The sequence below is a fragment of the Mirounga leonina genome, unplaced genomic scaffold, assembly GCF_011800145.1.
Source record: "Mirounga leonina isolate KUSES-001 unplaced genomic scaffold, KU_Mleo_1.0 Mir_125, whole genome shotgun sequence".
Classification (NCBI taxonomy): Eukaryota; Metazoa; Chordata; class Mammalia; order Carnivora; family Phocidae; genus Mirounga; species Mirounga leonina.
In genome coordinates, this window is record NW_023270305.1 from 14,569,955 (window position 1) to 14,597,140 (window position 27,186).

The 27,186-nt window shown below is 47.0% G+C and overlaps 3 protein-coding genes across 5 annotated transcripts in view; 2 read left to right on the plus strand and 1 right to left on the minus strand.

The window, feature by feature from the left end:
- Positions 1-8,416: 8,416 nt before the first annotated feature.
- On the plus strand, positions 8,417-19,728 carry NRBP1 (nuclear receptor binding protein 1). Its single transcript, XM_035000800.1, has 18 exons — positions 8,417-8,523; positions 11,480-11,709; positions 11,897-12,019; positions 12,471-12,572; positions 13,156-13,245; positions 13,398-13,438; positions 13,777-13,871; positions 15,560-15,643; positions 15,828-15,886; positions 16,041-16,139; positions 17,574-17,706; positions 17,878-17,983; positions 18,117-18,167; positions 18,265-18,400; positions 18,607-18,660; positions 18,747-18,810; positions 19,040-19,095; positions 19,176-19,728. The coding sequence occupies exons 2-18, from the start codon at positions 11,500-11,502 to the stop codon at positions 19,278-19,280; spliced, it is 1,608 nt and encodes a 535-aa protein (XP_034856691.1). The 5' UTR covers positions 8,417-8,523; positions 11,480-11,499; the 3' UTR covers positions 19,281-19,728.
- A 111-nt stretch (positions 19,729-19,839) lies between these two features.
- KRTCAP3 (keratinocyte associated protein 3) lies at positions 19,840-21,514 on the plus strand. The gene is made up of 7 exons (XM_035000801.1): positions 19,840-19,961; positions 20,106-20,290; positions 20,379-20,438; positions 20,613-20,822; positions 20,957-21,091; positions 21,198-21,310; positions 21,431-21,514. Exons 1-6 carry the CDS (start codon positions 19,934-19,936, stop codon positions 21,303-21,305), a joined length of 726 nt encoding a protein of 241 aa, XP_034856692.1. The 5' UTR covers positions 19,840-19,933; the 3' UTR covers positions 21,306-21,310; positions 21,431-21,514.
- Positions 21,515-21,554: 40 nt separating this feature from the next.
- IFT172 (intraflagellar transport 172) overlaps positions 21,555-27,186 on the minus strand; it is a 33,801-nt gene continuing 28,169 nt past the window's right edge. For all 3 annotated transcript variants that reach the window (XM_035000798.1, XM_035000799.1, XM_035000797.1), the window contains 13 exons: positions 26,052-26,150; positions 25,770-25,879; positions 25,578-25,641; positions 25,370-25,456; positions 24,959-25,075; positions 24,047-24,157; positions 23,748-23,867; positions 23,129-23,224; positions 22,850-22,909; positions 22,666-22,764; positions 22,190-22,343; positions 21,957-22,048; positions 21,555-21,746 (listed from right to left, as the gene is read on the minus strand). In XM_035000798.1, the coding sequence (XP_034856689.1) occupies positions 21,657-21,746; positions 21,957-22,048; positions 22,190-22,343; positions 22,666-22,764; positions 22,850-22,909; positions 23,129-23,224; positions 23,748-23,867; positions 24,047-24,157; positions 24,959-25,075; positions 25,370-25,456; positions 25,578-25,641; positions 25,770-25,879; positions 26,052-26,150 (1,299 nt within the window). In that variant the 3' untranslated portion in view covers positions 21,555-21,656. The remainder of the gene's footprint in view (positions 21,747-21,956; positions 22,049-22,189; positions 22,344-22,665; positions 22,765-22,849; positions 22,910-23,128; positions 23,225-23,747; positions 23,868-24,046; positions 24,158-24,958; positions 25,076-25,369; positions 25,457-25,577; positions 25,642-25,769; positions 25,880-26,051; positions 26,151-27,186) is intronic.

The window sequence follows — 27,186 nt, forward strand, 5'->3', positions numbered from 1 at the left end:
TACGTTGGAAATCTTCAACTCTTACTGCTAAAAAGTGAGGCATATGTCACAAGAGTTGGAGTGGACAATCATAGGTTTTATGGTCTAATTCCTATCTTCTGAGTCTGGAGAGTCAGAGAAAAGGAGAGGTCAGTCTTTTCTGGACTGTTCTTCCCTCCTTTAACTGCCAGTTGAACTCCTATTCATTCTTTAAAACCCAGGCCAGACAGGTCTCAGTCTTGTTCTTTGGGAAACGTTATGTATTAGTTTCCTTTGTCTGCTGCAACAAATTACCACAAACTTGGTGACTTAAAACACCACAAATTATTTTTCTTACAGTTCTGGAGACCAGATGTCTGAAATCAATTTCACTGAGTTAAAGTTAAGGTATCAGCAATCCTGGTTCCTTCTGAGGACTCTAGGGATGAATCCATTTTCTTGCCTTTTCTAGCTTCAGGAGGCTGCCTGCATTCCTTGGTATCACTCCAACCTCTTGCTTCCGTGGTTACATTTCTTTCAGTTCTGTAGTCAAATGTCCCTCTGCCTCCCTCTTTTATGAGCACTTGTGGTAGTGCCTATCCTGATAATCCAGGATAATCTCCCCAACTCAAAATCCATAATCATATCTGCAAAGTCCCTTTTGCTCTATGAGGTAACATTCGCAAATTCCAAGCATTAGAATGTGGGTACCTTTGGGGGCCATTATTCAGCCTGCCACATCTTCCCAGGTATCTTTCTTCCATGAAGTCAGTCACGTCTTTCTCTATTCAGCCTATGGAACTATATACATACTTCTGTTGTTGCTCTTGTTAAGTGTTGTAACTTTTTTTTTTTTTTAAAGATTTATTTATTTATGGGGCGTCTGGGTGGCTCAGTTAGTTAAGCATCTGCTTTCAGCTCAGGTCATGATCCCAGGGTCCTGGGATAGAGCCCCGCATTGGGCTCCCTGCTCAGTAGGCAGCCTGCTTCTCCTTCTCCCCCTGCTTGTGTGCTCTTTCTCTCAAATAAATAAAAATTTAAAAAATATCTATTAGAAAGAGTGCACAAGTGGGGAGAGGGGCAGAGGGAGAGTCCTCAAGCAGACTCCCCTCTGAGTGTTGATCCCAGGACCCCAAGATCATGACCCGAACTGAAATAGAGTCAGACGCTTAACCAACTGAGTCACCCTGGTGCCCCAAGTGTTGTAACTTTTTTGTTTACACACCTATCTTCTCAAATAAATAGGAGCTCTTTGAAGACAGGAACTTTGTCTTATTCATTTGTTACCCCACTACGTAGTGTGGTGCGTGGCACATAGTCACCACTAAATAAATATTTGTTTAATTCAATTGAATTTTCCTCTCTTGTTTCAAGCCTGGAAGTACAACTGTAAGCTGTAAAATAATGGAGCCTTAGACTACCCATGCTAAAAAGGGATCTCCAAAGGCCTTTCCTTATAGTCTGAATCTATGTTTTATCAGGACATAATTTTAGATTTAAGAAAGTTGTCTTTTTTTTTTTTAAGATTTTATTTATTTATTTGACAGAGAGAGACACAGCGAGAGAGGGAACACAAGTAGAGGGAGTGGGAGAGGGAGAAGCAGGCTCCCTGCCGAGCAGGGAGCCTGATGCAGGGCTCGATCCCAGGACCCTGGGACCACGACCTGAGCCGAAGGCAGACGCCCAACGACTGAGCCACCCAGGCGCCCCAAGAAAGTTGTCTTTATTACTACAACAAAGGTAAAAACAAACGGAAAAGGTTTACGTTAGAGTTTCGGCCCAGAAAAAAACTGTGGAATGACCTGATAATTACTTTAAACTCACAACATTCCTGGGAGATAAGACAGATATTACTTTTATGCCAGTAAAACATAGAGCAAAATAAATTATAGATGAATTTGACTTAAGCATAATTGAATACAATTGTGGAAATCAAATGATCTCAGGTGAATTATTAATTTACATGGGCGTCTGGTTTTTTATTCCCCAGGGCCCCTATTTATCCATTATGTTTATCTTAGAAGTTGATTCAATTTCTTATGACATGATATAGAGGTATAGAGTTGAATGTTCCTATTTAATTAAACAGTGAAGCTCAGAGGCCTAAATTATGAGGCAATGACCCAAGGAATCATTCCTAGACAGGGATAAGGTGTGTGCTAAGGTGATAGTTTTTACCCTTCAGCCTAATAACAGGCCAGGCTACTTGCATCAGAATTGCCTGGGAATATTGTTAGACATACAGATACCCAAGTCCTCCCCCTCCCCCCAGATTTGGATCCAGTTGATCCCGGGAAGGTCCTGGAAATGTGTATGTTTTAAAGTGCCTCAGGTAATTCATAATTATCAGGAAGCCTAGACTCCTCCTAATTTAAGGTCCTAAGGAAATATAAATGCCAAGCTTGAGGCAAAGAAGCATTTTTGTTCTTTTGATTGTCTTCAGTGTGAAAGAGGCTCTTTTGGAAAAAAGGATCCACATCATGTGCCTAGAGGAATGATCTGATTGCAGGCATGACTAGTGAGTCTCACACTGAAGAAGAAAAGCTTGGAGCAGAAATCCAATCAATTTTCCAATTGCCCTGATCTATGGAAACCGAGATCTTGAAAGAGTCTGGACAGTTTTATTGAGGTATGATTTTCATACCATAAAGTATGGTTTGAAAATAAGATTCACTCGCTGTGAATTCTAAGATTTTTAGTAAATTTATAGAGTTGTGTAACCAGCATGTCAAAATGCAAGCTGTAGTCCACCTGGAAGATGAGGTCAGCAAGTCACTTGGCAAGTTTAGAATTAGACAAATAGATGTGGGTGGTCTCAAAGCATTACCCTTCTTTATTCTTTTTTTAAATTTTATTTTTATTTTTATTTTTAGATAGAGAGCACACATGAGAGGTGGGGAAAGGCAGAGGGAGAGAAGAGAGAGAATCCCAGGCAGGCTAGACACCCAGCATGGAGCCCAGTGCAGGACTAGATCCCACAACCCTGAGATCATGACCTGAGTCGAAATCAAGAGTCAGACGCTCAACCGACTGAGCCACCCAGGAGCCCCTGCCTTTCTTTATTCTATGATTATTTAATAAATTGTTTCTTTGTTAAATATTGTTTCTTTTTGAAGAAAGAGTATGTGCTACCTTTGTAAGGCACAAAGTTCAAAAGGCATAAATGGGTATTTAAGAAGTTTCCCTCCCACCCTGTCACCCAGTCATCTGGTTTCTATTCCCAATGATTCTTGAGGTGGATTACTGACCTTCAGTGGGAATATTTAGATAAATTAGTTTCGAAGTGACAGTGGAGTACCCAATACTATCTTGGAGTTTGGGAAGAAAGAGAGTGCTAGAGATAAATATTAATATTATTCAGGTGATACACCCAATGGATATATTTTCTAAAGCATAGTATAGAGAGAACAAAGACTATAACTTTGAGCACATTAACAAGCAGCTTAATAGGAGGGAAGGATAGAAAAAGATAAGAGAAAAATTAGGATAAGAGTTGAAAAAGAAATGAAATAAATCACTGTTATGAAAAGTAAGAGAACTGTTCAGCAATCCCAAATGCTAAGAGGTCATGCAGAATGAAGAATGAGAAAGGGCTTTGGGAGTGGAAGTTTATAATAAGCTGAGAGAAAAGCTTCACCAGAGAAAGAGATAGGATAGGATTCACATTGTAAGAGATTAGGAAGACAATGGGATTTTTCTAATATACAAAGAGCTCTTACAAGCCAATAAGAAAAAGATGACCAACCCAGTAAAAAAATTCACAAAGAACATGAGCAGGCAAAAAACTGAGGAGGAAATGCAATTGGGCAATAAACATATGAAAACAATGGTGCTGGAACAACTGGACATCTACATGAAAAAGAAAAGAATCTAGACACAGACCTTACACACCTCACAAAAATTAACCTAATATGGATCATAGACCTAAATATGAAACGCAAACCTCTACTACTCCTAGAAGAGAATATAGGAGAAAACTTAGATGACCTTGAGTATGCTGATGCCTTTTTAGATAAAACACCAAAGGCACGATCCATGAAGGAAATAATTGATAAGGTAGACTTCAATAAAATTAAAAGCTTTTGCTCTAAAGACAATGTCAAGAGAATTAGAAGACAAGCCACAAACTGGGAGAAAATGTTTGCAAAAGACACATGATAAAAGACTGTTATCCAAAATATACAAAGAACACTTAAAACTCAGAAAGAAGAAAAACCACCCTATTAAAAAATGGGCCAAAGACCCTAACAGACACCTCACCAAAGAACATATATAGGTGGTAGTAAGCATATGAAAAGGTGTGACATATAATTTATCACCATGGAAATGAAAACTTAAAAAAATTAGATACTGGGGCAGCTGGGTGGTTCAGTCAGTTAAGCATCTGCCTTCAGCTCAGGTCATGATCCCAGGGTCCTGGAATCAAGTCCCACATGGGGTTCTCTGCTTGGCAGAGAACCTGCTTCTCCCTTTGCCCCTCTCCTTGCTTGTGTGCTCTCTCAATCTCTCTCTCTCTCTCAAATAAATAAATAAATAAATAAAATCTTTTTAAAAAATGAGATACCGGGGCGCCTGGGTGGCTCAGTTGGTTAAGCGACTGCCTTCGGCTCAGGTCATGATCCTGGAGTCCCAGGATCGAGTCCCGCATCGGGCTCCCTGCTTGGGGGGCAGTCTGCTTCTCCCTCTGACCCTCCCCCCTCTCATGTGCTCTCTCTCTATCTCATTCTCTCTCAAATAAATAAATAAAATCTTTAAAAAAAAATGAGATACCATAACACATCTATGAGAATGGCCAAATCCAGAACACTAACACAAAATACTGGTAAGGACGTGGAAGAACACAAACTCTCGTACATTGCTGGTAGGAATGCAAAATGGCTCAACCAATTTCAAAGACAGCTGGGTAGTTTTTTTTTTTAAAGATTTTATAATATATATATTTAAAATTATAAGAATATAAATGTTATATATTTAATATATATTTAAGATTTTATTATAGATATAAGATGTGGTATATATATACAATGGAATATTACTCAGCAATCAAAAAAATGAAATCTTGCCATTTACAACAACGTGGATGGAACTAGAGGGTATTATGCTAAGCGAAATAACTCAGAGAAAGACAATTATCATATGATTTCACTCATATGTGGGATTTAAGAAACAAAACAGAGGAGCATAAGGGAAGGGAGGGAAAAATAAGATGAAATCAGAGAGGGAGACAAACCAGAAGAGACTCTTAATCATAGGAAGCAAATTGAGGGTTGCTGGAGGGGAAGGGGGAGATGGGTTAACTGGGTGATGAGCACTAAGTAGTGCACATGATGTAATGAACACTGGGTGTTATAAACAGCTGATGAATTGCTGAAGTCTACCTATGAAACTAATACACAACGTGTTAATTGAATTTAAATAAAAATAAACTTCATAAATTACCTATTTTAAAAAAAAGAAATCTCACTCCTTGGTATTTACCCAAAGGAGTTGAAAACTTATGTTCACACAAAAACCTGCACACAGATATTTATGGGAGCTTTATTCATAATTGCTAAAAGTTAGAAGCAACCAAGATGTCCTTTGGTAGGTGAATGGATAAAATAAACTGTGGTACATCTACAGCATTGCATATTATTCAGTGCTAAAAAGAAATGAGCTATCAAGCCGTGAAAACACATGAAGGATCCTTAAATGCATATCATTAAATGAAAGAAGCCAATCTGAAAAGGCTGCATACTATAGGATTCCAACTACATGATGTTCTGGAAAAGGCAAAACTACGGAGATTTTAGTATTAGTGGTTGCTGGGGATGGGAAGGCAGAGCACAGAGGATTTTTAGGGCAGTAACAGTGCTCTGTATAATGATGGATATATGCCATTATATGTTTGTCCAAACCTCTAGAATGTACAATACCGAGAGTGAACCTTAAGGTAAACTATGGATTTTGGGTGATTATGATAGGTAAATGTAGGTTCATTCTCAGTGAAATGTATACCATTTGGTGAGTGATGTTGATAATGGGGGAGGCTATGCATATGGGGTACAGTAATATATGGGAAATCCAATTTTGATGTAAACCTAAACAACTCTTTTTAAATGATTTTATTTTTTTGAGAGAAAGGGAGCGCATGTGCAGGCAGTGGTGGGGACAGGGGCAGAGGGAGAGAGAAAGAGACTCTCAAGCACATGCTATCCTCAGCAAGGAGCCTGATGCGGGGCTCAATCCCACGACCCTGAAGTCATGACCTGAGCCAAAACCAAGAGTTGGTTGCTTAACCGACTGAGCCACCCCGGCATCCCTAAACCCTAGCATACTCTTGATACTATTTGATATCTTTTTGAAGAGTAACTTGGCAATATCTATTCAAGTTAAAATGTTCTTAGCTCTTGACTTTGCGATTCCATTTTTAAGAATATATAAAAATAATTTTCACAAACAGGCAAAGATGTGTGCAGCAGGATTTTATTACAGCTTTACTTATAATAATAAATGTTGGAAATAACCCTGATGCCCCCTGGTAGTTACTAATTAAATGTTGGACAATGGAATACTCTACAGTGGTTAAAAATTACATTAATGCTATATGAGCTGCCATGGAAAAAGTTACAGTAAATTGAAAAAGATTATGTAGTATTAGCTTGCTTTCATTTTATTTTTTTATTTTTATTTATTTTTTAAAGATTTTATTTATTTTTTGTCAGAGTGAGGGACAGCGAAAGAGGGAACACAAGCAGGGGGAGTGGGAGAGGGAGAAGCAGGCTTCCTGCCAAGCAGGGAGCCCAATACCGACAGAAAAAAAATGGAGATACGTACATCAAAGTCTTAATTATTTTGGTGAAGTAGGATTACAAGAGATTTTCACATTCTATAGCAACTGTTAATTCACAATATTCCATTGGATTCTTGTGAGTATTAAATGAGTTAATATGTCATAAGGCAATTAAAATGGTGGAACATAGCACATAGAAGCTATTACATAAATATTGTTACACTATGTTAAATATTTTTGAAATACTTTGATTTTTTTTACAACAGATGTGTATTATTTTTTAAGGCAGAAAAAAATGAGGTGGCGAAAATGCAGTGTTTGAGATTTTTAAACATGAAAAATTAAAAATGAGAGTTGGGAGGATGCTAATGGGTCCCCTATGCATATTTGAAAGAAGTAGCTAGTTGAAAAGGTAAGGTTGATAATGACAAGGACCAGACAGAAGAGAATGAGAAACTATAATGATAAAGTCAACTCGTATTTAATGAATGTTTATAGTGGACCAGGTGCTCCAATTGCTTTGGAGCCCACAAGGAAAAAAAGTTAATCTGGAGAGGAGGAACAATCTTCCTTCGAAGATTAGAACAAAAACTTTAACCTCAACTCTTCTAAAATTATATGCTAAATTTGGTGGACAAATGCATTTTTTAAATAGCCAAGACAAGATCCCTAACTTCCAGCAGATTTCTAAGAGTGTGTGAGCCCTGTCTTTCAAAGGTAGAAGAATCAAAGGATGAGATCGGTTGCAAAAAGAACTATTTTGAGAAAATGAGAGGGCTTTTGCCAGATACAGGATCCTTCTTTATATTAGTTAAGAAGGATTAGAGATTCCCTTTAAGGGCAGTGAAATTTAGTGATTATGACATTCCCAAGTTGTGATAGTTGATTCATCTTCCTCCCTCCATAATAGACGTCTAATGGCAGAGCGAATTTATACCGCTCAGACTCAGCGTTTAGTTTTCGCAGATCAACGGGCTCACCCAGAATCTTTTCTTTCCACTTCTTCGAAGTCAATCCAAATTTTCCCCAAACATCTTTTCAAGGAAGCCTTTGATAAATCTGTTTGGATGCTAGATCTGGGTCCTATCAACTTTTGGTGAATAGTTTAATGCCTCTGATTCAGTTTTCTTGCATTTGTCAATTAGCATTGAATGATTTCAATTTCTTACGAGGATCAAACGAGTTATCTGTGAAAACCTCTTGCAAAGTTTTGGCAAATATCAGTGCTATGCAATTTCCAGAGTATATTCAGAAAAATTTTTAAGTTTTCTGAAGAATTGGTGTCCTGCGCAGTCTCGCCCCCCCAAATAATGAAAGTGGGTGGGCGCTCCTCCCGGATTGAGGCTACGTCTTTCGCTCCTTTTGTCTTCCAGTCGGACCAGAACTGTCATGGCGCCTTCAAGAAGAGAGGGAAGGCCTTCCTTTCGCCCAGGAGAATCATCGGGGGCACCTGGGCTGGACGGAGGGATGGACAGAGAGACCAGCCCCAGTCGAGCCCGAACACCCCGAAGGCTCCGAAAGGTCTCCGCCGGACAGGCTCAAGGGGAGGAGACCGGCTTGAAGACTAGGCCACCGAGCGACCGTCTTCCCGGGGCACCGCCCATCTTGACCGCCTCATCCAATGGAAACCCAACGGCAGTGCGGCACCGCCCATCTGTTGGTCGGGACGCCGCGAGGGCGGGGCCCGCAGTTCGGTTGCGCTGCGGAGCGCAGCTGTGAGGGAGTCTCTCTGGTCCGCGGCCCCGAACCCGAGCTGGAGCTGAAGCGCAGGCTGCGGGGAGCGGAGTCAGGAGGTGAGCGCCGAGGGAAATGAGCGGGAGGAAGGGGTTCGGCGAGAGGACGGAAAGGTCGGCCTCCGCGCCCCGGGGTGCTGGGACCCCGGCAGGCGGGTGTCTGGTGGCGGTTCTGCTCGCTCGGCGGCCCAGGCCCGGCCCGCCGGAGCCGAGGGGCCGCCCGGGCCCCACAGCTTCTGCCGGGCCTGCCCGTCCTGCCCTGAGTGGCGGCGACCCGGAATTCTGCCGGCGCGGGGCGCGAGGCCGGGGCGTTCGCGTCGAGCTGGGGCTGACGAGAGGCGGGGCCGGCGGCGGGGGCGGTGGTGGCGGGCCCCGCGGCCTGCGGAAGCGCAGCGTCGGGGCCGCGCCTGCTGGCGGAGGCCGGCGCGCCGACTGCGCGGGGGCGTGGCCTGCGCCCCTGACGGCGCCGCGGGGCCGGCCTTTGATGAGGTGGCGGCCGCTGGCTCCCGGGCCTGCGGGACTGCAGGCGCTCCCTTGCAGACGGCGGGCGGGGCGACCTGTTGGAGCGTGAAGCCGTCCCCTGCGCTTGCTTGACGTCTGAGCGGACAGTCCTGTGGGTCCCGGAGGCCCTTTGGTCTGCTCGGGGTGAGGGTAGCTCAGAGGCCCGTGGCCTGCGAGCTGTCGCCGAGGAGTTGAAATGCAGAGGGGCTGCAGTCCAATAAATAAAAGTCTCCGAGAAAAACTTTGCGCGACGATCTACCTACACTGCTCAGAAGTGAACACACTATTCTCGGGGTTGCTGGAGGCGGCGAGGAGATTCCCTTGTAGGGACGTAAATGACCTTTTCCGTATGTGATCTCTTACACCTCTGAATGACCCTGAGATGAAAATCCCAGCGTTACAATGGTTTCTTCATCAGGAGGGGAAGTGCTGGGGGATCTTGGGCAGTGCCTTCATTTTGCCTGCTGGGGAAAGCTTGGGGAGGGAGAAGACAAGCACATTCCAAGGACATGTCTGTGACCGGTAAAGGTTTGGCTTCTTTTGTGGTGTTGTGTGGATTGTCTGCGCCCTGAGTCCAGACGTTTCCTTAGAGCCCATTGGTTACAGGCTTCCTGTATTAGAACTCCACTGGTATTTCCTATTGTAATCTAGCTGGAAATTTTACTTAGCTGTTCAGATTCAAGATGCATTCTATAAATATCTCTAGGAAGTAATCCATATGAACTTTCTTATTGTTTTCTTAGTTATTTTTCAGGGGAAGAAAAACGAAAATGATCTCTAACTCATTTTCTGGTAGATTACCAAGATATACAGATAGTAGCTTTCTTGGCTGGTTGAATAAACTCTGTGCTAGGCAGGACCTAGAAAATAACAGGGAAAGAATATCTTGCCAGATTTTCTCTGTAGTGTGTTGTGGTTCTCTGGTATTTACTAGAATGTCATCAAATGAGAATCTCCTGATTTGGGTTGAACATAGTGTAGGCTGGGGGTGGAGATTGGCAGAAGTGGGTATCCAAGAGTTCTAAAATGAGGGCTTTTCGAAAGATTGGTGTTAGTCAGAGGCTTCTGTATTCTGAACTGACTTGGAGGAGGAAATCTATTTTCCAGAATGTCACTTTCATACTGGAGCCTTCCTTTGAGCCCAGCACGCACAGGTTTCAACTCCTTCACAGCCATTGTTCTTAGAGATTTGGAATAACATTCAGCGGTTGTCCTGTGACTGTCTGGACAAGTTAGTGACATTTAGCTTTTGAGAATTCTTTTTCTTCCAAGTAGCCATGTATCTTGAAAAAAATATTATACTATATAGTACTTTTTCCTGTAACTGCCATATCTTGAGTTATTTGTTCTTTTTTTAAAAATTTTTTCTTTTTAAGATTTTATCCATTTGAGAGAGGGAGAGCCCACCCGCATGGGGGGTGGGGCAGAGGGGGAAGCAGACTCCCCGCTGAGCAGGGAGCCAGACTCTGGGTTTGATCCCAGGACCCATGACCTGAGCCAAGACAGATGCTTAACCGACTGATCTACCCTGGTGCCCCTTGACTTATTTGTTCTTGAGGGAATATCTCTGTCAGATCTAGTATCCCAGAGGGTGGCGCTTTGAGCCATGTGAATGAAATGAAAGCTGGAAGCTGGAAGTTCTATATCAGTTTAAATTTGTGGCTCCATGAATGTGGGCATCTCATTTAGTTTATTCACTAGTGTATCTCAAGTACCTAGCCCAGTGCTTAGCCTACAGTAAGTGCTTAATAAACATTTGTTGAATGAGTGAATGAAAAAAAATGTTGCTAACCAATACCCATTTGCACACTCACATCACAGGGAAGGTGAGATCATCAGGGATGAAGTCACTAACCACTGCCAGTCACCTGGGCCAAGGGTAGCCTCAGCATCGACTGGCAGACTTGATCTGTGTATAGGAGGGACAGATAGCAAATACCAGAATTCTAATGGAATAAATTAGCTGAGGGTTTCAGCTGGATAAATTCGCTGAGAGTACTACAATTCCAGCCTTAGGGCTGAATCAGTGGAACATTTTGGGGTCTGGGGTCATCTGTTCTGAACAGGGCCCATGTAGCTTAGTTCTTGAGCACAGTGTAAATAGAGGCAGGTGAGGATTCAAAGGGAAGGCTGTTGGGTGAGTATTGCTGAGAAGGAGTGGTGTCTGTCCCTGATTTGGCCGTTCATTTGGGCCTTACTAATGGGGGTTGTATTGTCATAAATCTTAGGTTTGCCACTCCTGGTCGGTCATCTTCAACCAAGATAAGTTACCTTCTCTAGATAAGAGAGTAGTTAATGTTTCTGTGTTCAGACAGGGTTAATTTGATTTTGGATTTAAAGGAAATAAGGGAGGTATATATTTTGTTTTCTTTTTAACCCCAGATGAGGTTATTAGGATTAAGCATGAAGCCCAACGTGGGGCTTGAACTCACCCAGGTGCCCCAGAATTAAATCTTTATGGATCTATCCTGACCCTTTCTGCCTTCTCCCTCCATCCTTGCCCCAACCAATGCAGGCCTGAGTGTTTGTTCCAGCATGTCGGAGGGGGAGTCCCAGACAGTAGTCAGCAGTGGCTCAGACCCAAAGGTAGAATCCTCATCCTCAGCTCCTGGCCTGACGTCAGTGTCACCTCCTGTGACCTCCACGACCTCAGCTGCTTCCCCAGAGGAAGAAGAAGAAAGTGAAGATGAGTCTGAGATCTTGGAAGAGTCACCATGTGGGCGGTGGCAGAAGAGGCGAGAAGAGGTAAGGTGGTTGTAGTGTCACTCTTGGGGGAGTGAATTCTAAGTGCAAAGTGGAAGGGGAAAGTCTCAAAGGGGCAGACCAAACTTTAACAGATCAGAGCCTAGGAGAGGATGATCATGTAGAGTATTAAAATGGAGGGTTTATAAGGCAACTTTAATAATTCCTTTCCATTTGAATTTCTTCTCAGGTGAATCAACGGAATGTACCAGGTATTGACAGTGCATACCTGGCCATGGATACAGAGGAGGGTGTAGAGGTTGTGTGGAATGAGGTCCAATTCTCTGAACGCAAGAACTACAAGCTGCAGGAGGTAGGTAATGGTGAAAGGATGTAGCCTGTGGGGTGTTAGAATGCAGGTGTTATGAAACAAGACGAAACCAGAGAGGGAGACAAACCGTAAGAGACTCTTAATCTTAGGAAACAAACTGAGGGTTGCTGGAGGGGAAGGGGTGGGAGGATGGGGTGGCTGGATGATGGACATTGGGGAGGGTATGTGTTGTGGTGAGTGCTATATAAGACTGATTGTTATATAAGACTGATGAATCACAGACCTGTACGCCTTAAATAATACATTATATGTTAATTAATTGAACTTAAGTAAAAAAAAAAGAATGCAGGTGTTAAAGAGGAATTGGTGTTGAGAAGCTGAGTAGGAGGAGAGTATGTTGGGATTAGATCATTTCTGGGGAGGGATAAGGAATGGCTTTTCAGGATTATAGTGATTTCTGAACCCTGTTATCCACTCTCTCCCCTGCTCTCAGGAAAAGGTCCGTGCTGTGTTTGATAATCTGATTCAGTTGGAACATCTCAACATTGTTAAGTTTCACAAGTATTGGGCTGACATTAAAGAGAACAAGGCCAGGGTAAGAACTTTTTCTTGAGTTTACCACAAAGAGACTAGCTACATTTATTCTTTTTACATTTAGAGATGAAAATAAGGTAGTTTTGAAACAAAACTGAAATCAGCTGTTGTGAAGATGAGAGTAGGGCTTTGTCTATGTCCTATGCCTTTTGTCTGGTGATGGATGGGGCAGAAATGAGGAAACTTTTGTTTCCTTCCCATAGCTCTTTTCTTTTTTTTAAAGATTTTATTTACTTGTCAGCACACAAGCAGGGGGAGCGGCAGGCAGAGGGAAAAGCAGGCTCCCCGCTGAGCAAGGACCCCCCCCTGACGCAGGACTCGATCCCAGGACCCTGGGATCATGACCTGAGCCAAAGGCAGACGCTTAACAGACTGAATCACCCAGGCATCCCTACTTCCCATAGCTCTTGTTGTTCAGTAGTTTTTTTCGTCCTATTAAATCTAAGGAAATAGTGCTAACAATAAAAGGGAAACTTAAAAAACCACCACCAGACTTCCAAATCTAATATATATCTGGTATACATGTCATCAGGTAGGGGATCATTTCTACTCTAAGGCCTTATTTGAGTGCTTTGTCTCTCCAGGTCATTTTTATCACAGAATACATGTCATCTGGGAGTCTTAAGCAGTTTCTGAAGAAGACCAAGAAGAACCACAAGACTATGAATGAAAAGGTATGGAGGGAGAGCAGACAAAGCTTTAGGCTGGTTTGGGGGTTTTAAAAAGATTATATTAATCATGAAGCTAATCGGGAAGGGATGGAGGAGAACTAGTTGGAGGGTTAAGAGAGGGGATTACTGCTGACCCTTTGATCAAACTGTTCCAGGCTTGGAAGCGCTGGTGCACGCAAATCCTCTCTGCCCTTAGGTAAGTAGGATCTGGTTAGTGTTTTTCCCCTATTTCCTGGTTTAGTTCCTCCAAACAGATTGTAGGGCACTACTCTATACTGTCCTATACTGTCAAGATTAGGCCCCTATTATCTTTTAAAGGGTCCATCCTAATGCCCTAACCACGATGCTATCTCCCACCTCTTTCTCCTAGTGCTTATCCAGCTATTTAACTCATGAGGCATAATGGAGATTCAGAGTGTGGGGATTATCTTTGTGGTGACCAGCAAGAGACCAGGCCCTTGCTCCTCTTAACCCTTGGGTTCCCCCTGCCCTTAATTTCCCAGTGGCCCCTCTAACAGCCCAGTGCCCCCACAGCTACCTGCACTCCTGTGACCCCCCCATCATCCATGGGAACCTGACCTGTGACACCATCTTCATCCAGCACAACGGACTCATCAAGATTGGCTCTGGTGAGGGGAGGGAGAGGTTCTGGGCAGGGGAGCCTCGGGAATTTGGGAACCATGGGGGTAAGGTGAAAGGAGTGGGGAGAGTAGAGCAAAATTCTGAGGTGTGGGCTGGTGGTAAGAGATAGGACTTTGCTAGGGGTAAGTAGGGGGTAGGATTGATCTTACACCTTTTTTGGAGGGAAGTGGATTAATCCAGAGATCTTTTTTTTTTTAAGATTTTATTTATTTATTTGAGAGAGAGAATGAGATAGAGAGCATGAGAGGGGGGAGGGTCAGAGAGAGAGGCAGACTCCCTGCTGAGCAGGGAGCCCGACGTGGGACTCGATCCCGGGACTCCAGGATCATGACCTGAGCCGAAGGCAGTCGCTTAACCAACTGAGCCACCCAGGGGCCCCAATCCAGAGATCTTGATAGGAGGTTGGAAAAGGGCAAGAGATGGGTCTGAGGTCTGACTTGAACCCCTGGGGCCAGACCCTACCAAAGGAGGTTCCAGGTTGTGCCTGCTGTGAGTGCTTTCATTTGCCGTGTATCTGTGTGCTGTGTATAACATTTCTGTGTGCTGTGTCTTTGTGTGATTTGTGTGTCCATTTGTCTGGGGCTTGGCTGCTCCATTGCTCACAACTTTTCTCTGTTTTCCTCCCTCCCGCTTACGGGCTGCTCTGTTCCCAACAGTCTTTCATAGGATTTTTGCTAATGGTGAGAGCTCCCTATTGCCCCATTGTGGGGCTCTGTTTGTGCTCCGTCTGCTCCCCTTTGCGGCTGCCCAGTGCATGCAGTCGTGGGAGCAAGCCCTGTTCCCCTACCTCCCCTGCCTAGTTATGCCTGCTTGGCTTCTCCCTACCAGCCCTCCACCTGCTTGCTCTTCCATAACTTGCTTGTTTCCTGTGGATTCTGCCTGGCTGGCCATTTATGTCCTGGATTCTTATTTCCCTTCATCATCAGGCTGGTTCCCTAAATCATACTGTGCTCCCAGACTCTCTGTGATTTGTTGTCATTGTTTACGATCTGAGTGAGTCCAAATTGGGCCCGGCCCTGGTTCCTCGTTAAGGCCTGTGGCAGCAATGTTGAGGAATAAGGGAGTAGAGCAGGAGTCTAAAATTTTGGTGGACTAAACATGAGACTGATTCAAGGGTATTGGTTCAACTTTGAGCTGTTTTTGAGTTTTAGTCAGCAAAGGTGGGTAAGAAGGAGGGTATCTAGTTGGTTGTACTGTTAATCCTTCTTACCTTTTTTATCCAAGTTTCTGAGATCTTTAATTGTCCCAGATTAGAAAGGGCTGCCTGTGTTTTTATGCTATTTGCAGGGTAGCTGAAAGAATTAGACCATACGTTTTCATGTGACAGGGATTAGATACTCCTGAGCTTTGGGGAAGGTGAGCAGATCACAAGCAAAAGTTTTTCCTTAGCCTCCATTGCTTCTTGGCCAGCCCAAGGTCCCTATATACCTATTAGTTTAGTGTGGAGTGTTTGTTGCTGCTGAATTAGGGACCTTAAATGAGAAGCAGTTGACCCAAGAAAGGGGAAGTAGGTGGTGGTCATGTTTAGTCTGTGGTTCAAGGTGGGAAAAGGACAGGTTTGCGCCTTGAGGGTTAGAGTCATCAGGAGAGAATTTGGCTTTTGGGGACCTCTCTCTGGAGTGAGACTATGCTTTGTTGATGGTGGTCAGATTGTGGGTATCTCCCCTACTCCCAGTGGCTCCTGACACTATCAACAATCATGTGAAGACTTGTCGGGAAGAGCAGAAGAATCTACACTTCTTTGCACCAGAGTATGGAGGTGAGGCACCAATTTCTCTGCCCTCTCCCTGTTCTCCAGGTTTCCACCTTATAACCCGAGGCCCAGAGGTAATAGAACTGAAACTTCTAGTTCTTTGCTGGCTTACAAAAAGTTTTTAAAAGGCATTTCTGCAACCCCTTACCCCCATCCTCTGATTCACCAAAGGCTTCTCTGTTTTCCCTAGAAGTCACTAATGTGACAACAGCAGTGGACATCTACTCCTTTGGCATGTGTGCACTGGAGGTGAGGAAACCACAAGCAGTGGTGTTGGAAAGGGGTCAAGTTAGAAGATGGAAGGGGGAAATGGAGGGAGGACAAGTAAGGTCTTGAGGGCGTGATTCTGGAGCACTGAAGTTCTGAAGTTTCTGCTGGTCTTTTCTGTTCCCTCTCACTGCAGATGGCAGTGCTGGAGATCCAGGGCAATGGAGAGTCCTCATATGTGCCACAGGAAGCTATCAGCAGTGCCATCCAGCTTCTAGAAGACCCATTACAGAGGGTAAGAATCTTCTGGATCACTCCCTGAACAGACTTTGAAATGTTCTTTAGGTTTTTCTTCCTTTTTACTTACTTGGAATATGCTGTCTTCTAAGAGCAAGAAAACAGAAAGCAGAAAGGACAGGCAAAAGCAGTGAATATTTGAATATTTCCCTAGGTGGTACCTGTGTTGTTTTTTGTATATATACACACACAGGTTAAGGGTTTAAGATGGGTAGTATTGGGGGTAAAGATTGTGTGTTAATTTAGGTGTGTCTACCTGGAGGTAAACTAATTTAATGGTTACCTCAGGTAATTGGTATATGGTCTCAGACAACCATCTTGATATTTTTAAACAGATTGACCAGTTTAAATTAAATCTGTCATTTGGGGTTTTATATTTACATAGTTTTACGTAGGGAAAGTGCCCTGAAATAACAAGCTAAGATTTAAAGGGTATAAGGTTATGAATCAGTATAGATAGACTACAGTAAGTAGAGGCTGGACAGGAAGGTTCAAACAAGGATAGTTTGTAACTCATTAGACAGTGTAATAGGGAGACTAGTGGGAAGTCCTGAGGCTGGTGTGGAGTAAATTTCTAGTTCATTGTTAGGTTGGGGCATTCGAGTGACAGATTAGGTATATGACCTTCTTGGCCTTCAGGTTTGTAAGGAGGAAAAGAAAAGCAGATTAATCATCATGGGACCTACGGGAGGTGGGAAAGGGGTGTGTGTGCGTGAGGAGGAAGCTTGGGGAAAGCCAGTGAACTTAATCAATGATTGTAGGAGACAAAGGAAATTGTGGTAGTTGGCTTGGGAAATAAAAAGATGGTGAATACTGTTGACCACAGCAGATAGGTTTGGGAACAGAGAGGTAACTGGTGAGAGTCGGAGAGGAAGGAAGACCGTGAGTGGGCTGTTAAAGCACAGAAGTAGGAATAAGAAGTAGGAATATCAGGGGTGCCTGGGTCGCTCAGTTGGTTAAGCGACTGCCTTCGGCTCAGGTCATGATCCTGGGGTCCCAGGATCGAGTCCCACATCGGTCTCCCTGCTCAGCGGGGAGTCTGCTTCTCCCTCTGACCCTCCTCCCTCTCATGCTCTCTGTCTCTCATTCTCTCTCTCGCAAATAAATAAAAAAAAAAACTTAAAAAAAAAAAAGTAGGAATATCAGGAAAAAGAATTTGGAAGTTTGAATAGTAAAAAAAAAAAAAGAGAAAGCTTGTGGTTGGAGAGTAGAAAAACAATTAAAACCAGAAAAACCATGAACAATACCTTTCATGTTAATACCTTAGAATCTTCAAAGCCCTTTCAGATACATGTAACAGTTTACTCCCTCAGCCAGTGCTGACCACCTAGTATGTATAAAGCCTGTCCTAAGTATGAGTGATGAAGTATCATGATGAACGCAGTGGTCTGGTTGCCAGATTCCCGCTCTACTTCCTCATTCCCTTTTGTAGGAGTTCATTCAAAAGTGCCTGCATTCTGAGCCTGCTCGCAGACCAACAGCCAGAGAACTTCTGTTCCACCCAGCACTGTTTGAAGTGCCCTCGCTCAAACTCCTTGCTGCCCACTGCATTGTGGGACACCAACGTGAGTCCCCTTGGCCCTCCTAGGAATTTTCTACCCTTCCGGAGCGTTAATAACTATCACTAGCAATGCTCTCTTTCCTTTTCCACTTCCAAAGGAATTCTTTACCCCCCAGGATCCCTGGGCCTTCTGGGACATTAATCTAACAACTTTCCATTTCATCATGCCCTCCAGACATGATCCCAGAGAATGCTCTGGAGGAGATCACCAAAAACATGGATACCAGTGCTGTACTGGCTGAAATTCCTGCAGGACCAGGAAGGGAACCAGTACAGACTTTGTGAGTAACTAACTGAGAGGGTCTGAAAGGGACAGATTTGTCACTACCACTGAGGGTTCTGTCAGCTGTCCATTCTTTGGGAATTGTTGAATCTGCTGTTTTGCTTATTTCCTTCCTTTCTCTTCTCCTGCAGGTACTCTCAGTCACCGGCTCTGGAATTGGATAAATTCCTTGAAGATGTCAGGTGAGAGAAGGGTGAGAGGAAAGGCGTGCTTGAAGAAGCAGGGTGGGTGTCCTGAGACATTCACAGAGCCCGTGTGACCTGTTTGATCTCGCTCTAGGAATGGGATCTACCCCTTGACAGCCTTTGGGCTACCTCGGCCCCAGCAGCCACAGCAGGAGGAGGTGACCTCACCTGTTGTGCCCCCCTCTGTCAAGACTCCAACACCTGAACCAGCTGAGGTGGAGACCCGCAAGGTGGGGCTAAGGGCTGTGCAGGTCTCTGTGGTCATGGTGGAAGGGAGAAGAGGACACATCAAATAAGGCTTTGTCCTTTAGAGAAAAGAATGTGTTTCTGGTTTCTAGCAAGCTTGTCCTGCAGGCTGGAAAGTCTTCTAGCTGTTCGGGGCTTTTTATTTCTTGGTAATACTGCTGTGGTGACCCTCTGCATCCCTTCTCCCTAGGTGGTGCTGATGCAGTGCAACATCGAGTCAGTGGAGGAGGGAGTCAAACACCACGTAAGGCTCAGGGCCAGGGCTGCAAAGGGCTGGGTGGCCGGGGGTGGAGAAGGGGAGCCTCATTTTCTGACTGTCCTCTTCTCCAGCTGACGCTTCTTCTGAAGCTGGAGGACAAACTCAACCGGCACCTGAGCTGTGACCTGATGCCAAGTGAGTCTCTCCTTTCCCTCCGAGGATGAGAGTCTCTGCGTCTTATCTGTGAGGGACATTCTTAGGGGTGGGGAAGAGGGTTACAGGGCAGCAACACATTGACGCACATAGAACAGATCGGTAGACGTGGCAGTTTTGCTTGTATCGTTCTTTCCCAGCTGGGCTGACCCGACGGGCTGAGGGCCCCTTACTCGCACACCGTGCTCACCGCCTCCCTTTTCTCTGTCAGATGAGAACATCCCGGAGTTGGCAGCTGAGCTGGTGCAGCTGGGCTTCATTAGCGAGGTGAGCTTTCTGCCTTCAGCCGCCCTGGCCGCGCGCTCCATTCTCCTCTCGCCCGGTCTCACCCAGCTCTTCTCCCCCAGGCTGACCAGAGCCGACTGACTTCTCTGCTAGAGGAGACCCTGAACAAGTTCAATTTTGCCAGGAACAGCACCCTCAACTCAGCCGCTGTCACCGTCTCCTCTTAGAGCTCACTCGGGCCAGGCCCCTCATCAGAGCTGTGGCCGTCACTAGACGCGCAACAGCCTTCCTGCCCCCTCCCCCCAGTCAGTATTACCCTGTGAAGCCCCTTCTCTCCTTTATTATTCAGGAGGGCTTTGGGGCTCCCTGGTTCTGAGCATCACCCTCCCCCTTCCCCTTCTCTTCCTCCCCTCTGCACTTTGTTTACTTGTTTTGCACAGACGTGGGCCTGGGCCTTCTCAGCAGCCGCCTTCTAGTTGGGGGCTAGTAGCTGATCTGCCGGCTCCCGCCCAGCCTGTGTGGAAAGGAGGCCCACGGGCACTGGGGGAGCTGAAGTCTACAATCCCGCTGGGGCCGACGGGGTGGGAGAGAAGGGTGGTGCTGCAGTGGTGGCCCTGGGGGGCCATTCGATTCGCCTCAGTTGCTGCTGTAATAAAAGTCTACTTTTTGCTAAAAGCGTCGTGTGTGTGTGTGTGTGTGTGTGTATGTGTGCGCGCGCACGCGCGCCTTCGCCGCCAGGGGGCGCGGGCTCGGAGCCCCGCCCGGGGCGCGCGCGGGGCTGGGCCTTCAGGTGGCGAGCGGGAGGGACTGGCCGGGGGAGCGGGGGCGGGGCCGGGGCCAGGTAGAGAGAGCTGCCCGGCGGCAGGCGCGGAGGGCCGCGATGGGGTGCTGCCGCCTCTGCAGATTCGGTAATTTCCGGCCCCGGGCTCGGTCCCTTCCGTCCGCCGGCCACCCGCCCCACAGCCCCTGGTTCACCGGCGGGGGCGGCGGCCACGAGGGGCCCTCCGGTTCCTTTCCCGGCTCAGGCCTGCCCTTCCCCCCGTGCTTTGCAGACGCGGCCCGCGGCCCCCGGCGGCTTATGCGCGTGGGCCTCGCGCTGATCCTGGTAGGCCACGTGAACCTGCTCCTGGGGGCCGTGCTGCACGGCACAGTCCTGCGACACGTGGCCAATCCCCGCGGCGCCGTCACCCCGGAGTACACCACGGCCAATGTCATCTCCGTGGGCTCGGGGCTGCTGGTGAGCGCGGCGGGGGGCGGGGCCGCGGGCGTGGGGGAGGGGAGGCGGGACGTAGAGCGGCGCGGGCTTCAGTCTTTGTGTATTCCAGAGTGTTTCCGTGGGACTTGTGGCCCTCTTGGCATCCAGGAACCTTCTGCGCCCACGACTGGTGAGAGGGGATTTCTGGAGCTTTAATGAGGCTTGGGTCAGGGAAATGAGGACCCGACTCAGCTTCATCTTTAAGTGGGAGGAGGAGCCTCAAACAGAGAAACCAAGGTGCCTTATAGTGGGAGACAGCAGCCGGCGCGCCCAGCCGCTCACCCTGATCTTCTGCCCCTGCCAGCACTGGGCCCTGCTGGTGGTAGCTCTGGTGAACCTGCTCTTGTCCGCCGCCTGCTCCCTGGGCCTCCTCCTTGCTGTGTCACTCACTGTGGCCAACGGTGGCCGCCGTCTGATTGCTGACTGCCATCCAGGACTGCTGAATCCTTTGCTACCGCTGGACCAGGGGCCTGGACCATGGGCTGACTGCCCATTTGACCCCACAAGAATCTATGTGAGTGCGTGCTCTTCTCAGCCTTTTTGCAGTCTCCAGGGCCTTGGCCCTGGCCCTTTCAACCACCCCTACTTGTTTACTTCCTGTCCTGCTCCCTCTCAGTACCCCCTCCCCCTTTCCTCTTCGCCTTGTAGGATACAGCCTTGGCTCTCTGGATCCCTTCTTTGCTCATGTCTGCAGCGGAGGCGGCCCTGTCTGGTTACTGCTGTGTGGCTGCACTCACCCTGCGTGGGGCTGGGCCCTGCAGGAAGGAAGGGCTTCAGGAGCAGGTAAGGAAGAGGAACAGGAAGGGCTCATTCAATACAGACTGGCTGTGTTGAAAAAGTGCTGAACTATAATTCGGGGCAGGAGTACTAACTCCATCCTCCCCTACAGCTAGAGGAACTGACAGAGCTTGAACTTCCTAAGTGTAAAAGACAGGAAAATGAGCAGCTACTGGATCAAAATCAAGAAATGCAGGCATCCCAGAAAAGCTGGGCTTAGGACAGGTAATATGTGAGAATTGGGGCCAGGGAAAGGGTGGAGGCAGGGAACCACTCTTAGAACTGGGTCAAGTCCTTTGCCGTGCTGCTTGCCCTCTGACCCAGGTTCTCCGTTCTGTGGAGCAGGTGCTGATCCAGAGGCTCAGTTCACAACGGTGACATAAACCCCGAGATGACGTAAACAGTTGTAATAAAAGAACTTTTCTTCTACTTGATGATGATTCCTTTTCCGGGGAAAAGGGCACTAGGCTGATGTTGGGGATGACTTTATTCAAAGAACACAGCGGTCTCCACTACCTACAAGACTTTAATGAGGGAGAGAATCCAGTAGTTCTTCCCCGAGCCCTGCCAGTTACTGAAAGGAAAAGCTGGTGCTGGGTAGCCCTCCACACCACTGACTAATGAATTTCAGCACATCCTGGCACACTGGACTATGGGAAGTCTGTGGACAAACAGAAGAACAAGAGAGGAATGCATTAGTGCTAAGGAAAAGCATTCCTTCTCTAAAGAAAATCAACCCCATCTTGGTAGGGAGAGCAGAGTTCAGGGCCGGTACCTGCCTTCTTGACATTTCCACCACCCTTCTAGTAGTTTCTTATTTTCCTTCAGTGCTGCTCTCCCTGTCCCCACCCTCCAAGTCTCCCTCTCTAACCTTGATAGCCATAAGGAACTTATTCCAGTTGTCCTTGTTAGCTGCCTTCCCTGGCCGCTTAAATTCAATTTTGTTCCTCAGAATGGGGTATCCTGTGGGGGAAGAAAAAAAGATGAACTGGCATTTTAGGGGGAAAACCAAGAGCAATTTCGGAGTAAGATACTCTCTTGATCCTGCTGTGTTCCCTTCCTTTCCACCCACCACAGAACGTGGGTTGCTGTAGAGTTCTGTACCTGTAATGAGGCAGGGTAGTGCCCGAACTCCAGTGCTCGCTGCCACCAGGGAAGCTTCGTAGGCACCGCGCTCATCCCGAGGCAAAACCTGCTCCAGCCGCTGGTCCATTGAGACTGTGAGTACCCAGTCTCGAACCTCTTCCCTCTGAGCCTCCTGGGAAGGACAGAAGGAGGAGCAGCTTCACGCAGGGCAGGGCAAGTGGAAGGTGGTGAGTTGGGAGTCTTACTTAACTGTCGTCCTGTGCATCATCTTTTACCCATACATGATCCTCCTTGGATGGGGTTCATGGTCACCAACTTAGTTTTCTTTTTTCTCTCCTTCTACTTTCACTGAAGGAATAGCCCTTCCAAAGATGTTGCTAGCTGATGCCCGTTACAAAGGTTAGGAGGACCAACATAAAGTGATTAAGTGTCCTCCCTTCACAGCACCCTCACACCGGTGAGGCCTTCCCTGTTCTCCAATCTCGTTCTCTTACCGGTACGTGCTGCTTGGCTGGGAGTGGCACCTCAAAGGGAATGTCTGTATCCTGAAAGTCAGAGTGGTCAAGGGCATCCAGAGTCCCTTCTTCGATTGCCTGCGGCAGAGTGGGCAGCCATGAGATAGACACAGCTTGTGACAGGCAAAACCTCCCACCCTCTGGGCACAACTTCTCTACTCACATCAGTCAGATCCAAAAAGCGGTTGAGGAAGATGAATGCCATGTTCTCCCAGCCAACTGCCTGCAACAGAAAAATTGCAAGTGGGAGTGAGCAGCTGGGATTTGGATGCTGCTTCTCCAGGATGCAGGGGAAAGAATCCAGGAAGACACAAGAAAACGATGTCCTCCATATCATCCGCCCCAAACTCTGCTTTGCTGTACCTGAGTAGACAGCGTATTCTACCTCCCAACTTTTGATGTCCCTATCTCCTCGGCCACACCCTTCCTTGTCCCAGCTCACCTTGGCAGCAATGCCTGCTTCATAGAAGGCCTTGTCTGCAGGTAGGAGCTGAGTGTGGCGTAAGAGCGAAACAGAAAGCCGGGCAGCCACAGTTTCCTACAGATTAAAGTCAAAGCATTATGATCCTGGCACTGTAGCGACTAAGCTACCAGACCAGTGATCTTATAACTAAAGCAGCCAGAGAACCAAAAAACCAGTAATACATATGAAATTGCTCTGGATCTCAAGCGGTTCTGGGTCTTTTTCCTCTGCACAAGAGAACTAGGCCTAGATTATTTCTATCATTCAAGTACACACAATAAATTTACATTATGCTATCACGAATCAGCCAAAGAAGTGTGTATGTTGTAAGAGATCAATACAGAAATTGTGGGATTTGAATGTTTAAGTATAATGAGCCTGGAGCTATGTGGGCAGAGTCCTAAGAAGGTCAGTGGAGGAGTCCAGGAAGAAAACCACCTCAGCGAGGGTTAAAGATTTGTTTAAACAGAAGAGAAGCTACGAGAGAAGTGGACCAAGTTTTGAGAATCCAGAACTTGAATTCATTCAACTTCAGACATTGGAAGATGTGTCTGTAAGACTGAGTGCTTCCCCCTGCCTGCCCCCCGCCCAATCTCACCAGCTGTTTGACACTCTGGGCAGCTGAGCGAGTGGCATAGTAATGAGCAATCAGCAGCATCGTCTCAAACTCCTCGTGGGCTGGAGAGTTTGCCTCACTAGACTTCACCAGGTTTTCACACTAGAGCAGGAAGAGAGCACAGCCTGGGTCAGGGGTTGGAGGAGTGCCGGAGAGCTCATGGCCACCTGGACAAAGGTGCAGCCCATTTGAAGGTAAATGTTTATGTGCCTGAAAGAAGAGAGGGGGATAGGGACAGGTGGGGTAGCCTTGTAACTCTGTCATGGACCTGACTTCCTCACCAAGTTAAAGAGCACGTCCCGAAGATCAGCCCAGTTGTGATAGGCCTCAGCACTGTTGGTCCCAGGTGAGCTCACCATGTCCGTGAAGATCCTTTTGTAGATGTTGAAGTTCTAGGGGTAGTGGGGAAAGGAGAGCTGAGTGAGGAGGGGTAACTAGAAGAGAAAGTGCATGTGGGGCCGAAGAGGATACAGGCTGTAAGCATGCATGTGGAGGAGCTAGGGAACAATGATGGAGAAAGTGTTGATCATTTTCAGGAAGAGAAAGAAGAGTAAGAAAATAACTTTCTTACAATTGGCAGTCTGCGTGTGGACAGATGTGTGAACGCGAATGCAGTCACACGTTAATGGACTGATATTCCATTGAGCTGGGGTGCTCAGGTAGGAGAGCAGTGTTTAGTCTCTGAAGGAAGTTAGTAAGGCCCTAGAGGTGTGTGCAGAATTCATCTCTGAAAGGCTTCCCTGTGTTGGGCGCCTGGGTGGCTCAGTTGGTTAAGCGACTGCCTTCGGCTCAGGTCATGATCCTGGTGTCCCGGGATCGAGTCCCGCATCGGGCTCCCTGCTTGGCGGGGAGTCTGCTTCTCCCTCTGACCCTCCTCCCTCTCATGTTCTCTGTCTCTCATTCTCTCTGTCTCAAATAAATAAATAAAATCTTTAAAAAAAAAAAGAAAGAAAGAAAGAAAGAAAGGCTTCCCTGTGTTAGCTAAGGGCACGAGGAGGTTGCTGAAGGTATCCTCAAACGAGAAATCTTGAGTGGCTGTACATTTCAGAAGACGCTGGTGTGGGGGGGGTCCCTGGGCATGACGCTGTCTAAAAGAATCCTTTGAGAAGACAGTTGCCGAGGGAATGGGTGGTTCTTGAGGAGAAGGTAAGACTTTCCTTGGAGAACATTCACCCTGAGCAGCAGGCTGGTACCTGTGGGTTAGCAGGAGCTCCGTGCTGCACATACAGGGCTAGTGCCTGCCCGTAGCCACCCTCTCGGATCAGGTGAGTCGCATACAAAGCCACATACTTGTGCAGAATCTTGTAGTTCTGTCCCGGAGATGGAGGAAAAGCATGGGGAGGTTGGGATCAGTAAGACCAGGCAGAGAGGGTGGGGTGGTAACTTGAGGCCATGGATTTGTTTAGGAGGCAAAGGCCTGTGTAAGTCAGGCCCAGCTAGGCCTCTGACTCCAGTTTCAAAAGGGTGGAAGACTGACTCTCTGATGCTGGTTAGGGATCTTTGGGGTTGGGCTTTGGAGGAAGTAAGAGAGATACAGCTCTGGGGCAAGGGGAGCCAAGGGAAAATGTCCAGAAGAGCTAGGGATGGCAGGAAGAGAGCAGTACCTGCTTGGTAGCCGTTTCAATGCACTTGTCCCACTGGCCCTGCTCCACATACAGGTCCAAAGCAGCCACCACATCCACACCCACCAGCTATGGATCAGTGGAAAAGACAGAGTTAAGAGGACAAACATGACATGAGCAGGGAGAGGAGGAGGGAAATCCCTTGAGCCTCCATGTGTTTGGCCTCTTGCTAACTCTCTGCAAGTCTCACCGAGTCCACTTTGCCCTGGTTCTTGAGGAACTCTTTATAATGCTGGTCCACGTAGTCTTCATACCTGTGAAGATGTGCAGAGATCTAACACTACACAGTCCTGGGATGCACACCCTTCCCATGAGAACTTCTTCCTCCTCCTTACAAAAGGAAGTAAGAGAACTTCCTGGAGAGAAGGGGTCAGCAGCTTACCGGGGATCTAACTCCTTGGCCACGCGCTTAGCCTTGTTCCACTCCTCACCCTCAATGAAAGCATTGATCGCTTCCTTGACTAGGTCCAGGTTCAGGTAGAGCTCTGCAGCCTGCAGAGTGGGGGAATCAGAGCCTGGAGACCATCTCCTCTATTTCCACAGAACTAACTGCAGGTCACACCTGCCAAGAGGCCCACCCCACATGCCCTCCTGGGTGTAGATGGCACCGGAATTCCACCCTCTCCGTGAATCTATTTCTTTTCTGTCCCAGTACCCTACTTACTGCACTGTGCTTTCCAATTCCAATCAGCTGGGGTCCCACAGCCCGAACTACTTCCAGACTGCGTTGGGGAGGCAGAAACTTGATGGCGAGTTCAGCTGCCTGAGGGGTGGTACAGAAGATGACAACGGATAGGAGAGACAAATACCACTGCGCATCCTCAGCCTGGTCTGTTTTTTTCCCTTCAGTTGCCAACTTTCTCTCTTGCACTCTCCCTCACCTTCTACCCTCCTGGGCAAGGCCTGCCTCACGGTCCCTCAGAGCCTTGAAATGACCATCTGCAGATCTATTTGTTCTTCTCAGCTCCTCTGTCAGACACTCTATGCTGTCTGAGGTCACTGCGTTTGGTCCTGCCCCCCTTGGACAAACTGGTTTCTCAAGTTCTTTGTCACAAACAGGATCTTGGTAGTGTGGTGTAGAGAAAGAAGGCATTCTGCAGCTATTTGTGCTGGGCTTTTCTGTGCCTCAGTTTCTTCACCTGTAAGAGTGACGGTTGGTCTAGATTTGTACCATCAGAATAGAAGCCACTAGTCACACGTGGCTAGTCCCAAATGAGATGTGCTATCAGTTTATTTATTTATTTATTTTTAAAGAGTTTATTTATTTGACAGAGAGAGACAGCGAGAGAGGGAACGCAAGCAGGGGGAGTGGGAGAGGGAGAAGCAGGCTTCCCGCTGAGCAGAGAGCCTGATGCGGGGCTCGATCCCAGGACCCTGGGACCGTGACCCGAGCTGAAGGCAGACGCCCAACGACTGAGCCACTTAGGCGCCCCGATGTGCTATCAGTTTAAATACACCCTGGGTTTCACAGATTTAGTACGAAGAAGGAATGTAAAATATCTCAATAAATTGAGAAATAAGTAGTATCAATAATATCATCAATCAATAAGGGGTGCCTGGGTGGCTTGGTCAGTTAAGCGTCTGCCTTCGGCTCAGGTCATGATCCCAGGGGCCTGGGATCTAGCCTGGAGTCAGTGCTCAGTGGGGAATCTACTTCTCCCACTTCCTCTGTGCTTCCCCTCCCCTCTGCTTGTGAGTGCATGCACACACGCTCTCTTACTCTTAAATAAATAAAATTTTCAAAAAAAAATCAACCAGGGGCGCCTGGGTGGCTCAGTCGTTGGGCATCTGCCTTCAGC

What these genes read in the sequence shown, in the direction of transcription:
- KRTCAP3 (XM_035000801.1), top strand. Translation starts at nt 19,934, where the DNA reads ATGGGGTGCTGCCGCCTCTGCAGATTCG. An exon ending in CTGCCGCCTCTGCAGATTCG is followed by an intron (nt 19,962 to 20,105) that starts GTAATTTCCGGC and finishes CGTGCTTTGCAG; the next exon opens with ACGCGGCCCGCGGCCCCCGG. An exon ending in AGGAAGGGCTTCAGGAGCAG is followed by an intron (nt 21,092 to 21,197) that starts GTAAGGAAGAGG and finishes CCTCCCCTACAG; the next exon opens with CTAGAGGAACTGACAGAGCT.
- NRBP1 (XM_035000800.1), top strand. Translation starts at nt 11,500, where the DNA reads ATGTCGGAGGGGGAGTCCCAGACAGTAGTCAGCAGTGGCTCAGACCCA. An exon ending in AGGAGGGAGTCAAACACCAC is followed by an intron (nt 18,661 to 18,746) that starts GTAAGGCTCAGG and finishes CCTCTTCTCCAG; the next exon opens with CTGACGCTTCTTCTGAAGCT. An exon ending in AGCTGGGCTTCATTAGCGAG is followed by an intron (nt 19,096 to 19,175) that starts GTGAGCTTTCTG and finishes CTTCTCCCCCAG; the next exon opens with GCTGACCAGAGCCGACTGAC.